Source organism: Arachis ipaensis, chromosome B02 (assembly GCF_000816755.2).
Source record: "Arachis ipaensis cultivar K30076 chromosome B02, Araip1.1, whole genome shotgun sequence".
Lineage (NCBI taxonomy): Eukaryota > Viridiplantae > Streptophyta > Magnoliopsida > Fabales > Fabaceae > Arachis > Arachis ipaensis.
The window spans coordinates 78,000,677-78,015,818 of record NC_029786.2 but is presented as its reverse complement, the minus strand read 5'-3'; the positions used below and the strand labels follow the sequence as shown (position 1 = coordinate 78,015,818).

General features: G+C 38.1%; 2 protein-coding genes across 2 annotated transcripts; both read right to left on the bottom strand.

The window, feature by feature from the left end:
* Nucleotides 6,061-6,726, bottom strand: LOC110269254. The gene has a single exon (XM_021116959.1). It carries the CDS (start codon nt 6,724-6,726, stop codon nt 6,061-6,063), a length of 666 nt encoding a protein of 221 aa, XP_020972618.1.
* LOC107627418 lies at nt 12,832-13,923 on the bottom strand. The gene is made up of 3 exons (XM_016330250.1): nt 13,781-13,923; nt 13,380-13,726; nt 12,832-13,139 (listed from the first exon to the last, which is right to left on the bottom strand). Exons 1-3 carry the CDS (start codon nt 13,921-13,923, stop codon nt 12,832-12,834), a joined length of 798 nt encoding a protein of 265 aa, XP_016185736.1.

Below are 15,142 nucleotides of genomic sequence, written 5' to 3'. Positions count from 1 at the left end.
CCTCTCACCTTTGATTGTTCCATCCTTGATGCATATTGTCATAATAGTTCCCATTCTCTACAACATAATTTGAGCCAAAGGGGTGAGAATTCATAATAGCAAATGAAAATAAAAACAAAACTAGTAAGAACTAATAAAAACTAACTCCTAAAACAAGCAAAAACTAGCAAAGAAGCATATTAACATATATACAATAGCCAATAATATAACACCATTGTAATTCCCCGGCAACGGCGCCATTAATTTGATTGCAAGAATCGTGTTGGTTAGGAATTTCTCTTATAGAAATAAGAACTTTGTTGTAAGCATAGCTCCAAACCAAGAAACAATTCTCACATCAAATTAAATTTCGGTTTTGTCACAAGTACAAACCCCAAATGAAAATTTACCGAAGTATTTGAACCTCGGGTCGTCTCACAAGGAATTGCAATGAAGTGTTTAATTATTGGCTATGAAGATGCAAGGGGGTTTGATTTGATAATTGGCAAGAAAATAAATGACAAGAAAGTAAATGATAAGAACTTAATAAAATAAAGAAAAAGAACTCTTGGCTAGACATAGGTAATTGAGATCACCATCCTTGTCTACAAACCAAATATTGATAATTATGAGGGGCCAACCCATTAAGTCTACCTCCAAAATCCTTAAGTACGTAATATCTACTCCTAAGCTTGAGGTACGTCAAATAGGCTTGATCACATCAACCCATAAGTCCCAACTTATCTACTAATTAGATTAGTAGTGGGTTAGTGTCAATGGATATCAAATTGATCACCAAGAGTTCTCAAATCATCAATTCATTGAGACCCAATGACTCAAGGTCACTCAATCCCTTTAGCCTAGGCCAAGAGTCAAGAAAACTACTCAAAAACAAGTGAAAGCATTTTAACAAACACCTAGAGTGCAAGAAAGGTAAACATCACCACATGCAAGAATTAATAAAACCCATAACTAACATAAGCAAGAAATCAACAATAACAATGAAGATAAACATAAAAGAAACATGGAAACACAAAATTGCATTAAAGGAAATCAAGATCCATCAATTGTTCATCAACACAAAAGAGAGCAAAATAAGAGATTAACAAGAGAAACTAGAAGAACAAAGACAATAGAACACTAAAATTTAAAGAGAATTGAAATCAAAACAAGAATTGAAAGAGAAATTTGAGAGTAATTAACCTAACTTTACCCTAATTTCTATCCTAAATCTAGAGAGAGGAGAGAGCCTCTCTCTCTAGAATTCTACCCTAAAACATCATGAAAAACTAAACTATGACTACTTGGTTCATTCCCCCTTCAATCCATGGGTTCAATAGCATCATAAATGAGTTGAATTGGGCCCAAAATGAGCTACAAATCGCCCCCAACGAGTTGCCCAAAGTGGACCCACGCTGATCCATCAGCATGTGCGCGTCATATGCGTGTACGCGCCCCTATACGTCAAGTAAATATGAAAAATTTTATATCATTTTGAAGCCCCGGATGTTATCTTTCCAATGCAATGGGAACTGCCTCATTTGGACCTTTGTAGCTCAAGTTATGGTCGATTAAGTGTGAAGAGGTCAGGCTTAACAGCTTTGCGGTTCCTTCATTTCTTCATGAGTTCTCCCACTTTGTATGATTTTCTCCTCACTTCTTCCATCCAATACTTGCCTTATGAACCTGAAATCACTCAACAAACACATCAAGGCATCGAATGGAATTAAAGTGAATTAAATTTAGCTATTTTAAGGCCTAAAAAGCATGTTTTCACACTTAAGCACAAATCTAGGGAGAATTACAAAACCATGCTATTTTATTGAATAAATGTGAGAAAAGTTGATAAAATCTCCCAAATTAAGCACAAGATAAACCACAAAATTGGGCTTTATCAATTGGTATGTCTCTTTTAGATGTGGCCGCTATTACAGGGCTTCCCATCAATCCTCCAGACTGCACCCCTAACATGCAACCCAAATACCATTACAACATTGCCCCTACCAGTTCTTATAGTGATTTCATTGCTCATCACATGGGCAAAGAGGGCACTACCGTCATAGATGACGAGCGTGTAGCCTTTCTATTCTATTGGCTAAATGCCATTATTTTCTGTTCTTGAAGTGTGCATATGTCAAAATTTTTCCTTCCTTTGGCTGCTCTGCTTCATGAAGGAAATACCCTTAATTTGGCTAAGCTTCTTCTAGGTCATGTTTTCGAAGAGCTTGGGCAATTTGTACATTGTCTTCAAAACAACTGTCTGATCAGTACTGGTGGCCCCCTCTGGCTTTTCCAATTATGGCTTAATGCCATCTTCGAAAAGTTTATGATAAAGTCTGGAGGTGGCGCTACTAACAACCAACACATTGAAGGCTTCCGACTGGCTGACTACAAGTCAAACTTCCCAGATACTCAATCAGATGAAGACCGATTTTGGGCAGTTTTTTCTCTCTTCCATTCTTGTAAAGATTTTTATAATGAAAACCTTAGTTTTGCCCCTTTTTTGCGTCGAAATTGTGGTCCTGTGTGGCTTGATCGCTTGCTTTTTTCACATGATATTGAGAAAAGTGACCCTGTACGCCCCTCACTTCACAGTTAGGCAACTGGGATTCTCACAAGCCATTCCAACCCCTCTTCCTCGAAACAACAAACCATTTTGCCATATCACCCTGACTTCTCAAAGTGAGCTTGATTTCCTCCTCTCAACAAATCAACAACAAAGGGAACATTTCAATTTTCTTGTTTATGATTGCAGCTCATACATCACCAAGTCTTGTCTCGAATGGTAAGCTGCTTACTACTCTAGGTACAATCATACTTTAGAGAAAATTCAAGAATCTGCCATTCAAACAAACCCCACTGCTGAAGGTTCCTCCAAAAAAGTCTCAAAAAATGAAAAGCTGACACCACAGCCTCTTCTCGACAACCACAACACAAAAGCTGAAGGACTCCCACCAGGACTTCTAGAAAGGTAACTAGTTTTACACATACTTATGTACTTTGAATTAGAATATTTTGAAAATCATATCTGCTTAACAATTCTTGATTTTGATTTTCCATTAGTTACGGTTGCAACCATCAAGTGAAAGCTCTGATGGAAATGAGCAAATGATGAGCGGATATTTTATACGCTTTTTGGGGTTAATTTCACATAGATTTTAGTATATTTTAGTTAGTTTTTAGTTTATTCTCATTATTTTCTAGGCAAAATTCATATTTCTGGACTTTACTATGAGTTTTTGTATTTTTCTGTAATTTCAGGTATTTTCTGGCTGAAATTGAGGGAGCTGAGCAAAAATCTGATTTAGGCTGAAAAAGGACTGCTGATGCTGTTGGATTCTGACCTCTCTGCACTCAAAATGGAATTTCGGGAGCTACAGAAGTCCAAATGGTGCGCTTCCAATTGCGTTGGAAAGTAGACATCCAGGACTTTCCAGAAATATATAATAGTCCATACTTTGCTCAAGGATAGATGACGTAAACTGGCGTTCAACGCCAGTTCCATGCTGCTGTCTGGCGTCCAGCGCCAGAAACAAGTTACAAAGTGGAGTTCAACGCTAGAAACAGGTTACAACCTGGCGTTGAACGTCCAAAATAGCCCAGGCACGTGAGAAGCTTTAGTCTCAGCCCCAGCACACACCAAGTGGGCCCCAGAAGTGGATTTCTGCACTATCTGTCATAGTTTACTCATTTTCTGTAAACCTAGGTTACCAGTTTAGTATTTAAAACAACTTTTAGAGATTTATTTGGTATCTCATGACATTTTAGATCTGAACTTTGTACCTTTTGACGGCATGAGTCTCTAAACTCCATTGTTGGGGGTGAGGAGCTCTACTGTGCCTCGATGAATTAATGCAAGTATCTCTGTTTTCCATTCAAACATGCGTGTTCCTATCTAAGATATCCATTCGCGCCTAATTATGGAGAAGGTGATGATCCGTGACATGCATCACCTTCCTCAATCCATGAACGTGTGTCTGACAATCACCTCCGTTCTACATTAGATTAAATGAATATCTCTTAGATTCCTTAATCAGAATCTCCGTTGTATAAGCTAGAATCCATTGGCAGCATCCTTGAGAATCCGGAAAGTATAAACCTTGTCTGTGGTATTCCTAGTAGGATTCTAGGATTGGATGATTGTGACAAGCTTCAAACTCGCGAGTGCTGGGCGTAGTGACAGATGCAAAAGGATAGCGAATCCTATTCCGGTATGATCGAGAACCTACAGATGATTAGCCGTGCGGTGACAGCGCACCTGGACCATTTTCACTGAAAGGAAGGATGGTAGCCATTGACAACGGTGATCCTCCAACACACAGCTTGCCATAGGAGGGACGTGCGTGCGTGAAGAAGAAGATAGGGAGAGAGCAGAGATTCAAAGGACAAAGCATCTCCAAAACTCCAACATATTCTCCAATACTGCACAACAAGTATTTAATTCGCACTCCTTTATTTTCCACTATTTAAACTGATAAACATAATTGATTTTCTGACTAAGATTTACAAGATAACCATAGATTGCTTCAAACCAACAATCTCCGTGGGATTCGACCCTTACTCACGTAAGGTATTACTTGGACGACCCAGTGCACTTGCTGGTCATGTGTGCGAAATTGTAAGAGAGTAACAATTTTGTGCACTAGCAAACCATTCGGAACATTCTTACTGCTTCCTCTCAATCAGAGGATACAGCTGATTCAGACCCTGGTGCTCAGTTAACTCGAAAACTAAGACTTATTATGGTAACATCATCATTTCTATATATATTTCATTTGAATTCGAATAAATCTTAACTTATAACTGTGTCCCTTTTATATCAGCCTACCACTGCTGCTCACTCAATCACATCCCCTGTGGGACCTGATCAACCACTTCTGCAATAACACCTGGATCTGGGACACTCCACGTCTCATGATTCAATTCAAGCTACAGAATCTGTCGAACCACTACAGGTCGCTTTTCTTCGTCCCCCTGAAACACAGGTGATTGATTTGACGAAAGACCTTACACAGTATTCTTCGACACAAACTCAAATCCTTAGACCACCCTCACTCAACATTCAAGCTGCACTTTCTGCTGAAAACCTAGTGGCCTCAGACTCTGACTCTGTCTCTCGAGTTGCTGAGACTACCAATTCAGATTCACCTCGATCCAGAGTCTTCGAAACTCCCCAAGGATTCTCCAGTCCCCCTCAACAAGCTGAATTTCAAACTCCTCCCGGACAAGAGTCTATAGACTTGGGCACTTCCACCACACCTACAAGTGCGACATTGGCTAACCTGATCTCCGTCTTAAATCGAGTTATCCAAGAGGATGAAGTGCCTATTCTCGCACCAACACTTCCTAAACCATCTTCATCCATTCCTCTGTTCCAATTGGATGTTGACACTCGAGAACAGCTTCGGTCACTTCTTAAACTCTTGGATCATCCACCTATTGCATGGATCAAGGATGCCCTTCTCAACCAGCTTTTATCTGATCTTTTAAATTCTCCCTCTGAATTTCCGGCTTCTATCCCGTATTCTGCCATAATCCAATAATTCAAACAGCTTGCCAATAACAATGTAGCTTTCCAGAATAAACTCCAAGAGATCAAAAACGAAGAGGCTAAGATCACAACTGAAGTAGATAATTGCTCCTCTGCTCTTCAACCGAAAAAAGCTTCTCGTGAAGAATTCGATCTGAGAATCTCTCACGCTATTTATATTCAACCTTTTCATAACAAAGAAGAGATAAAACTCAAAACAGAATTGGCCCGAATCAATGAAAAGCTTGTCAAAGTACGCGAGAGACGAGCTGAAATAGCCATACCCTTGACTACTGCCCAGCAAGAACAACAGCAAATCATTCAAGAAATTGTTTCTATTGAGACCAAGCAAGAAGAATATAAGAAACAACTTGACAAGGTCCAATTTGAAAAGTTCAAGCATGCTGAGGCACTCTCAACTTTGGACAACAACAGAGCAAGGCTACGCTCAGACCTGGCAAGACTCCTGACACCTCATTCCTCGTAGATTTCAGTATTGATTTCAGTATTTGTAATAATCTTACTTTCTCTCAGACTTATGCATCCTGACTTCAAATCGGCAAACAAAAATATTGCTTTAAGTATTTTTCATTAATCGAATCAATCATATTTCCCGATTTGATATCTTTAATTCGATATGCATTTTCCGAATACAATCCTATCACTTGGAATGGACCTTCCCAAGTATGGGACCATTTACCAAGGAATTTCAATTTCTTTTCCATGGGAAAAATAACTTTTAAAACCAATTCACCTATACTGAAATAATTTTCTCTTATTCGACGATTATAACTTCGAGCAACACTCTCTTTTTGTCGAATCATACTCTCAAGTGCCAGGATTCGCTCCGAATCCAATTCATTCAACTCATCAAATATTGCATTCCAGTAATCATCGACTGGCAAATCATTCTGTTTCGATACTCTTAAAGTATTCAAATTAATCTCTAGTGGTAGCACTACATCATGGCCATAAACTAATTTATAAGGTGAAGTATTTGTTGATCCCCTTGGTGAATTTCGATAAGCCCATAATACTTGGCTTAAAATTTCATGCCATGTTCGAGGTTTATTCCCGATATGCTTCTTGATCAGACTTATCAAAATTTTATTTGCTGCCTCTACTTGCCAATTAGCTTGCGCATAATAAGGAGTTGAGGTAACCATATTGATATTTCTCGAGGCTGCAATATTCTTAATTCGCTGACCAGTAAACATAGTCCCTTGATAAGTACTCAATATCTAAGGAATTCCAAATCGATGAATTATATGTTCCTCAATGAAGTCTATTATTTCATTTTGACCAAATTCTATTAGGAAAACTGCTTCAACCCACTTTGTGAAGTAATCGATCGCTACCAAGATAAACTTATGCTATTTCGATGAAGGAGGGTGAATTAACCCAATCAGATCCAAAGCCCAACCTCTAAATGGCTATAACTTTATGATCGAATGCAACTCAGATGTTGGGATCTGTTATATCCAACCATGCTTTTGACACTCTTGACATGCCTTTGCATAATCAATACAGTCTTTTATCATAGATGGCCAATACACATGATTGCGATATAACATTCACTTCATCTTCTTTCCAGCCTGATGTGCACCACATATCCCACTATGGACTTCACCCAAAGCAATACTTTGATCATCTAGGCCTAAACATCTCGACAAACTTCCATCGATTCCTTTCTTATATAATTCATCAGCCATTAAGACAAAATTTATCGCCTGTAATTTTATCTTTCTTTCAACTGAAGTGTTGGGATTTTTCAAATACTCAGCAATAGGCTTTCTCCAATCATCATCTTCCCATTCATCCACACAAAAAGCCTCTCTTTCATTCGCAGGCACTAATATTTGATGGACACTAGACAATTTATTGAGAGTCTATGCACTGATTCTATATCTCGAAGCAATTTGGGCTAATTCATTAGTAATTCCATTATGAATCCTTGGGATGTGAACCAAAGAAACTTTTCGAAAGGAAGTTAACAACTCCCAAGCAGTTAAATATTTTTTACAACTTCTCATTATTGCATTTAAACTCCTTTGATAACTGCTTCAAAACCAACTGAGAATCCCCTAATATTTAAACTTTTGATGCCCCTTTACTAATTAATATTTCGAGACCCAGAATCAAAGCTTCATACTCTGCCACATTATTCGAGCAAGGATACTTTAATTCAAATAAAAATTCAGAGGGAATCCCTTCTGGCAACATAATAAGAATTTCAACCCCTGCACCATCTTTATGCTTCGATCCATCAAAATACAACTTCCAATAATCAACCTCAATGTCAACTACATTTGCCCCCTGGTCATTTAGATTATTCGAATTATCGACAAGAAAATCTGCAATGACCTGACCCTTCACAGCTTTGGCCGGGACGTATTGTAAATCAAATTCGATCAACGCTAGCATCCATTTCCCTAAACATCCCTGTAACATTGGGAAACTTAACATATATTTGATGATATCAGTTTGTGCTATAACTTTCACTGATTTAGCCACCATATAACATTTTAATTTTATACAGGCATAGTATAAAGACAAACATAATTTCTCTATTGAAGAATACCTCGTCTCGATGTCAGTTAAAACTCGACTAAGGTAATAAACAGCCCGTTCATGCCCATTTTCATCATCTTGGGCTAACATACACCCAATTGTGTTTATAGACGCCGCAATATACAATTTCAAGGGCTCATGTGGGCGAATGTTTGCCATAATCGGAGCCTTAGATAAATAAGCTTTAATCGAATTGAATGCTGACTGATGCTCATTCGTCCATTCGAACTCCGAGTCATTTTTTAGCTTCACTAAAGGTGAAAATACTCGAGTTTGACCAGAAAGATTCGAAATAAATCTTCTGAGATAATTCACCTTTCCTAGGAAGGATTGTACTTTTTTCGATTTGGGTGCAGATAACACCAAAATTGCATCTGCCTTATCGATTGCAATCTCTTTTTTATGAACAACAAAACCTAGGAAATTTCCAGCCGATACCCCAAAAGCACATTTTAAAGGGTTCATTTTTAATCCCTTCTTTTTCATTGTAACAAATGCTTTTCGTAAGTGATCAATATGTTGATTCACCGAAATCGATTTTCCCATGACGTCATCGACATACACTTCCATAAATTTTCTAATAAAGTCATGAAATATAGCATTCATTGCTCATTGATAAGTAGCACCAGCATTTTTCAAACCAAAGGGCATAACTACCCATTCATAAGTGCCTAATTCCCCAGGACAACAAAAAGCAGTTTTGGACACATCATCTTCTGTAATGAAGATCTGGTTATATCCCGAATAACCGTCTATAAAACTTAAGATTTCATTTCCCGCTGCAGAATCGATCAACATATCTGCAATTGGCATAAAGTATTCATCCTTTGGAGTAGCATTATTCAAATCTCGAAAATCAATGCATACTCTTAACTTTTCATTTTTCTTCATCACAGGAACAATATTCGAAACCCATTCCACATATCGTACAGTTCGAATAAATTTTACTTTAATCAAGCATTCTATCTCTTCTTTAATCTTTTGATTAATTTCTGGAGCAAAACGACGAGGGATTTGCTTTACAGGCCGAGCATTTGGTTTCAATGCTAATTGATACTCTACAAGAGAATGATCGAGACCAGGCATCTCATGATAATCCCAAGAAAAACAGTCTTTAAACTCATATAAAAGATGCAAAATTTCTGTTCAAAAAGGATCAACAAGATCCTTACAAATATATGTATTTCGAACATCATCAAAAGTCCCCAAATTCATTTCTTCCAAGGGATCTTGAGATTCAGACCCTTTGAAATGATCATCATCTTTTACTGAATATTTTTCGAAAACCAAAGGCTCTAGATCATAGATGCAATCAAAAGAAAAATCAACAGATTCATTAGGAATTGAATATACTTGATCATTTATTAAATTAACATCAATTTGATTTTCAACACCGTGTACTTCGGCTACTGCATCAGCAATTCGGTGTGAAACATTATTTGGATTACAAAAATAAGAAAAACGAAGCCATGACAAAACTCGATTGAAGGCATCGAGTTATTACAATTACTTAAAGAACTTACATTCCTAAATAATTCCACTTCATCAGATGAATCACTTTTATTTTCTACAAAAAGAAAATTACTTAAATAATTATTCAAAGTTACCAGGTAATCGGAAACTCCCTCAACCTGGTCCATAGGGCAACCGTGCAAGAGACCTTCAAGAGAGACAATCCCAACCAGTTAGAGCAAAAGCCAACTCTGGGTAGCGCAGCTTCACTGACAAACCTTCCGAGGACAAGTAACAACCTTCACAATTATAAGAGTTCAATGTCCTGTCAACATTCAAAGGCTTCAATTTAGGATTATACATTCTGAAATCAATATGCAGCTGTTCGACATAAAGGTTCGAATATGTTTTAATGACTTAAGGTTTGCCATCTTTCGTCCAAAGAAGAACACTTTGATGCATAGTAGAAGGTACAGCCCCCACACCATGAATCCAATCTCGCCCTAACAAAGCATTGTAATTTACTTTTGATGAAACCACCACGAACACAATATTTCGTTCGGATGATCCAACCTTAACACTCAGAGTGACCAGACCTTTTGCTGGAGTCGAAGTCCCACTGAAGTCGGTTACAACAATGTTTGTAGGGACTAAGTCATCAGGATGTTTTCCAACTTTCATCAACATCCTTTCCGGTAATAGACTGATTGCCACCCCACCATCAATTAGGACTTTATTTACTTTGATCCCAGTCAAAGTTGTGGTTATATGGAGTGGGCAGAGATGAGACATTTGTTTTCAGTAGGCTGGAGAAAATATCTCGGCTCATCTTCAATTCGGATGAAAGAAAAAGCTTCCTCACCCTCCATATCATAATCTTCCTCTGGGTCACCTTCATACTCTCCCAGATATTCAGTCGGAATGATCGAAATCGTTCCAATCATATCATCATCCCCTTCTTCAAAATATTCTTCATCGACATCAACCTCTCTGCCTTTGTCGACCCCCGAAGACTAGGCCACTGCCTTACCCTTTTCCATCTTTGCAGGAGATGGAATTTCCTTTGGACACGTCTCTCCATCAGAAGGAAAGACAATTCAGGAATGTATAGAAGGCGCTGCTCCCTTGCTTACTTCTGCCTGAGGCTTCTTATTTTGATTGAAGTTTCTTCTTCCTCCTCTACCTCTTGGGTACCCTCTAGTTCGACCACGATAGTGGGGATATTGGTTTCGAGGAGGCCCCCGATATCCCCACTGGGGATTGCGTCGATAAAGAGCATCCCACTTCTGGAACTCTTGACAGTTCCGAATCCATTGAACACATATTGCCTGAGATCAGCTCAAAGGTGAAACCACGTTCTATTGAAGGGTCTTAGAACTCTGACCCTCTATATGCCTAACCGGCTGCCTTTGTCGAGCCTGCTCTTCTCTATGAGCCAGCTCCTTGATGGTCAAAGGTTTATACCGGTTCAGAATTCCACAAAATACTTCCGTTGTCAGTATAGCCCAAACCGATAATCAACTCTCGAATCAAATTTTAAGGAATTGGTTGTCACAAAGTTCAACCCCAATAAAAAGTAACCGAAGTATTCAAACCTTGGGTCGTCTCACAAGGAATGGGCAAACCTGTGCATCAATATTGGTTAGAATTCTGGGATTGCAAGTCATGGACAAGAAATTAGATTAAAAGACTTAACAAACAAGAAATCTTAAAGTGCAAGAAATTAATTCAAGTGACTAAAACAAGGTATGAGTAATTTCAAACTAACAAGAGAACATTTAATATAATTCTACTCTAAAACTATCAAGCAACTATAACTAGAGTCAAGCAATTGAAATTTTTAGTTTTCAAATATGAATGATAAAGGCAACTCTTGGCTAGGCATGGGAATTGGGATCACCATCCTTGTCTAACTACCATATCTTGACAATTATAAGGAACCAAACTCACTAAGTCTACCTCTAAGAGCTTTAAGTACGTAATATTTACTCCTAAGCTTGAGGTACGTCAAGTGGTTTGATCAATCTCAACTCATAAGTCCCAATTCAACTACCAATTGACTTAGTAGTGAACTAGTGTCAATGGGTATCAACTTGACCACTAAGGGTTCTCAAATCACCAAACCAATTAGACCCAATGACTCAAGTTTACCCAATTTCCTTAGCCTAGGCCAAGAGTAAAGGAAACTACTCCATAATTAAAGGAAATATTTCATCAAACACATGGCAAGCATCACTAAAAGACATATTCAAAATACAATTAATATTGAAATTAACAAGTACCCACTAACAATTATCAATGGAAAATCACTCAAACAACACAATTAATAATGAAAATCATCAATGTAACACTAACAATTCAAGATCCACAAGATTCATGTAATGGGTAGAAAATGACAATTGACAAGAAAACATAAATCTAACACAAGACCTAAACAAAATTATACTAAGAAATTCAAATTAAGTAATCAAAACTAGAAATCAACAAGATCCAATTCAGAATTCTATAACGGAAGATCAAATCAAACTAGATCTAGAGAGGAACAAGGGTTTCTCTCTCTAGAAGAACCAAAAATAAAAAACTAGCCAAAATTATGCCTAAGTGTGAATGAATGATCCCCCCTTTCCCCTAGCATCCTTGGGTCTTTTCCATGCAAAACCAGCTTGAATTTGGGCCTGTTGAGCCTTAGAAATTGCCAGGTACGATTTCCTTTAATGAGGTCACGTGCAGCTTGTCACGCGTATACGCCATGCACGCGTGTGCGTCGATGGAGATTTCGCTAATCCACACGGATGCGCCAATTCCACATTTCCGCACCCACGCGTGCGCATGAGGTGCGCGTGCGCGCCAATGCTGAATTCCCCAAAATTCAATTCTTTATGTTCCTTCCACTTGTGCACGCTTTCTTTCTCTCTTCTAGGCCATTCTTGCACTATAAACTGAAATCACTCAACAAACACATCACGGCATCGAATGGTAATAAAAGAGGATCAAAATATGGCAATATTAAGGCAAAAGAAGCATGTTTTCCATCATAAAGCAATATCAGGAAGAGAACACAAAACCATGTAATTCTTGTGAATAAGTGCAAAAAATATTGACAAAATCCTTCGAATTCTACACAATATAAACCACAAAATTGGGGTTTATCACTCCTTCATTCTCTCTTTTTCAAAGATTGCTACGGTTTCAGCATTAAAAACAGCGTTAAACCGAGGACACAGAGATACATCCCGGTCGTTAATCTTCTACTGTACCAAGAAATCGAGCAAACCATCTCCTGCTCGAGGGTACACCGATCAAACTTGTGACTCAAAATCATCAAAAGCCACATCAAAATCATAAGACATGCCAACCGTATTCACTCCAAAACACGGTTCAACAAAGCTGGCATCAGCATCAAAGGGATCGGTATCAACCTTCATCTCTTTCTTACCATCGTCGAATTTCAAACGTCCCTCCATAATAGCTTCCTGAATCAAATCCCTGAAACGAACACAACTGTTTGTTGAATGACTAGTTTCTTGGTGAAATTTACAATAAGGTTTTCCTTTCAAATCTTTCACCGAAAGTAAAGTTCTACCCTCAGGCAAAATTAATTGTTTATCTTTAAGCAACACATCAAAAATCTGATCAGATTTTGAAATATCAAAACCATACTTTTTGCCACTTTTCAGTTTTGATTCATTCGACTTTTCATTACTAGGAAACTTTTTGAGTAAAAAGCAGACATATGGAGGACCCTTCTTAAGTTCGGCCAAATCGACTTCTGCCTCGAAATCGAGTTCCTCTGCTGAGGACTCCATAGTTACATAAGCAACTTTTTCTTTTCAAGTGAAAGGTTTACCCTTTGATCTTTGCTCACTCCTATATTTCTCCTTCTCCTTTTTAATGAGTTCGGTCTGACGAACCTTTTCAGCTAAATGGGCTAAGTCAGAGATATGCACATTAAGCAACTTTCGGCGCATATAAAATTCTATCCCCATAATGGCTATTTTCACAACTTCATTCTCGGGTAATGAAATATAGCATCTACTTCTAGCGTTTTTGAAATGTATCATATAGTCATCAATGGTTTTACCATCTTCACGTCTCAAAGCAAGCAGATTAGTAACTACCACATTCATTTTCCCTCGATAGAATTGAGCATGAAAAGCAGTTTCTAATTGATTCCATGTCGTTATCGAATTTGGCCTGAGATTCAAAAATCAAGCAAACGCATTCTTTGTTAATGAAGAAGGAGAAAACTTCATTTTCAAATTCTCATCATTGGCTAAAATTTCAATCTCAACCAAATATCGAGCGACATGTTCAGTGGTTGACTCTCCAACTTCTCCTGCAAACTTTGTGATTATTTTTGGATTTTTCACCCCTCTTGCCACTTCAGTCATTTGGACAACTTGAGGGAAAGCAGATACAAAGTGAGGTCAATTCATAAAACCAACATTTAAACTGACTCGATTGAGCACTTCTTCCACAAACCTGGTGACTTGATAACGTTCACCACCATGATTAGCTCGTAATCACGCTAGAACTTCATTAGCATCTTGACCGTGGGGAACTATATGAGGATTTCCTCTATTCAAAATATTATTTTCATTTTGGAAAACATTTTCGAATCCTTCATTATTTCCCCTGGCATCATGCCTTTCGCCTTCTTCATAATCTATGATTCGGGCAATTTGTTCGACTTGTCTAGCAAGACATTCGAATTTTGACTCATGATCTACCATCATTGGATTCAGAATTGTGGTCATCTGTTGAGTCAGCAAATTGACCAAGTCATGATAACTTTCCTCTACTTGCTGTCGATATACTGCCATCGAATTAGCAGCATTCGAAGTAGAGCCCACATTATAATAACGAGAATACTCATAATATTGTTGTGAGTTTTGAGAATTATTTCCTCCATTTACACTTCCAAATCGAACAGAAGGCACAAAATTACCCACTGGTGGAACATAACCCGGAGGAAGACCATAAGGAGGCAAACCAGTGGTTAATGGAGGCTGGGTTGGTGGTAAAGTACCACATGGACGAATATTGCGCCCAACATTCCCAGTATGTGCGGTGTTAACCGCTATGCTTTCACTTCCAATTACACCTTCCAAACGTGAAGTCACGTCCGCTTGTTGCACAATTACTGGTATGCTATCATTGGTGGAGGAACCACCATTCACATTTGACACTTCATCAGCCATGTGAATGATCTTCCCACTTCTCAGTCGCATACACCGAATGATATAAAAACTTTTTGACACACTTCAATTTAAAACTGTCCCACTGGGCGTGCCAATTTGTTTTGTCGATTTTTTGTAAATCGATGGTGGTTCGGTATTAATAGTCTGCGAGCGAAACCTACTCCTCTTTTGTAGGTACCAGTTTTCTATAAGTGCATCAAAGCTTCCTCGATTATACGGGTATTAAAATAACAAGTGAATAAAAAATTATAAAAAAAGATAAAAGAAGTTAAAAACAAGCAATTCGAAATGTAAATTGACTGAAATCGAAAAGTTTGCGTTGAAATAAAAAAAATAGTAAAGGTGCCTTTGACTGGGTCAAAGGGCTTTTGACATGAAAATTAAAGGTACTGAAATGTAAATTGCATTT

Coding starts and splice junctions, on each gene's coding strand:
- LOC110269254 (XM_021116959.1), bottom strand. CDS start 6,726: ATGTTTACTGGTCAGCGAATTAAGAATATTGCAGCCTCGAGAAATATC.
- LOC107627418 (XM_016330250.1), bottom strand. CDS start 13,923: ATGACTGAAGTGGCAAGAGGGGTGAAAAATCCAAAAATAATCACAAAG. Junction 13,727..13,780: donor GATGAGAATTTGAAAATGAA/GTTTTCTCCTTC, acceptor TTTGAATCTCAG/GCCAAATTCGATAACGACAT. Junction 13,140..13,379: donor GAGTGAGCAAAGATCAAAGG/GTAAACCTTTCA, acceptor TGTTGCTTAAAG/ATAAACAATTAATTTTGCCT.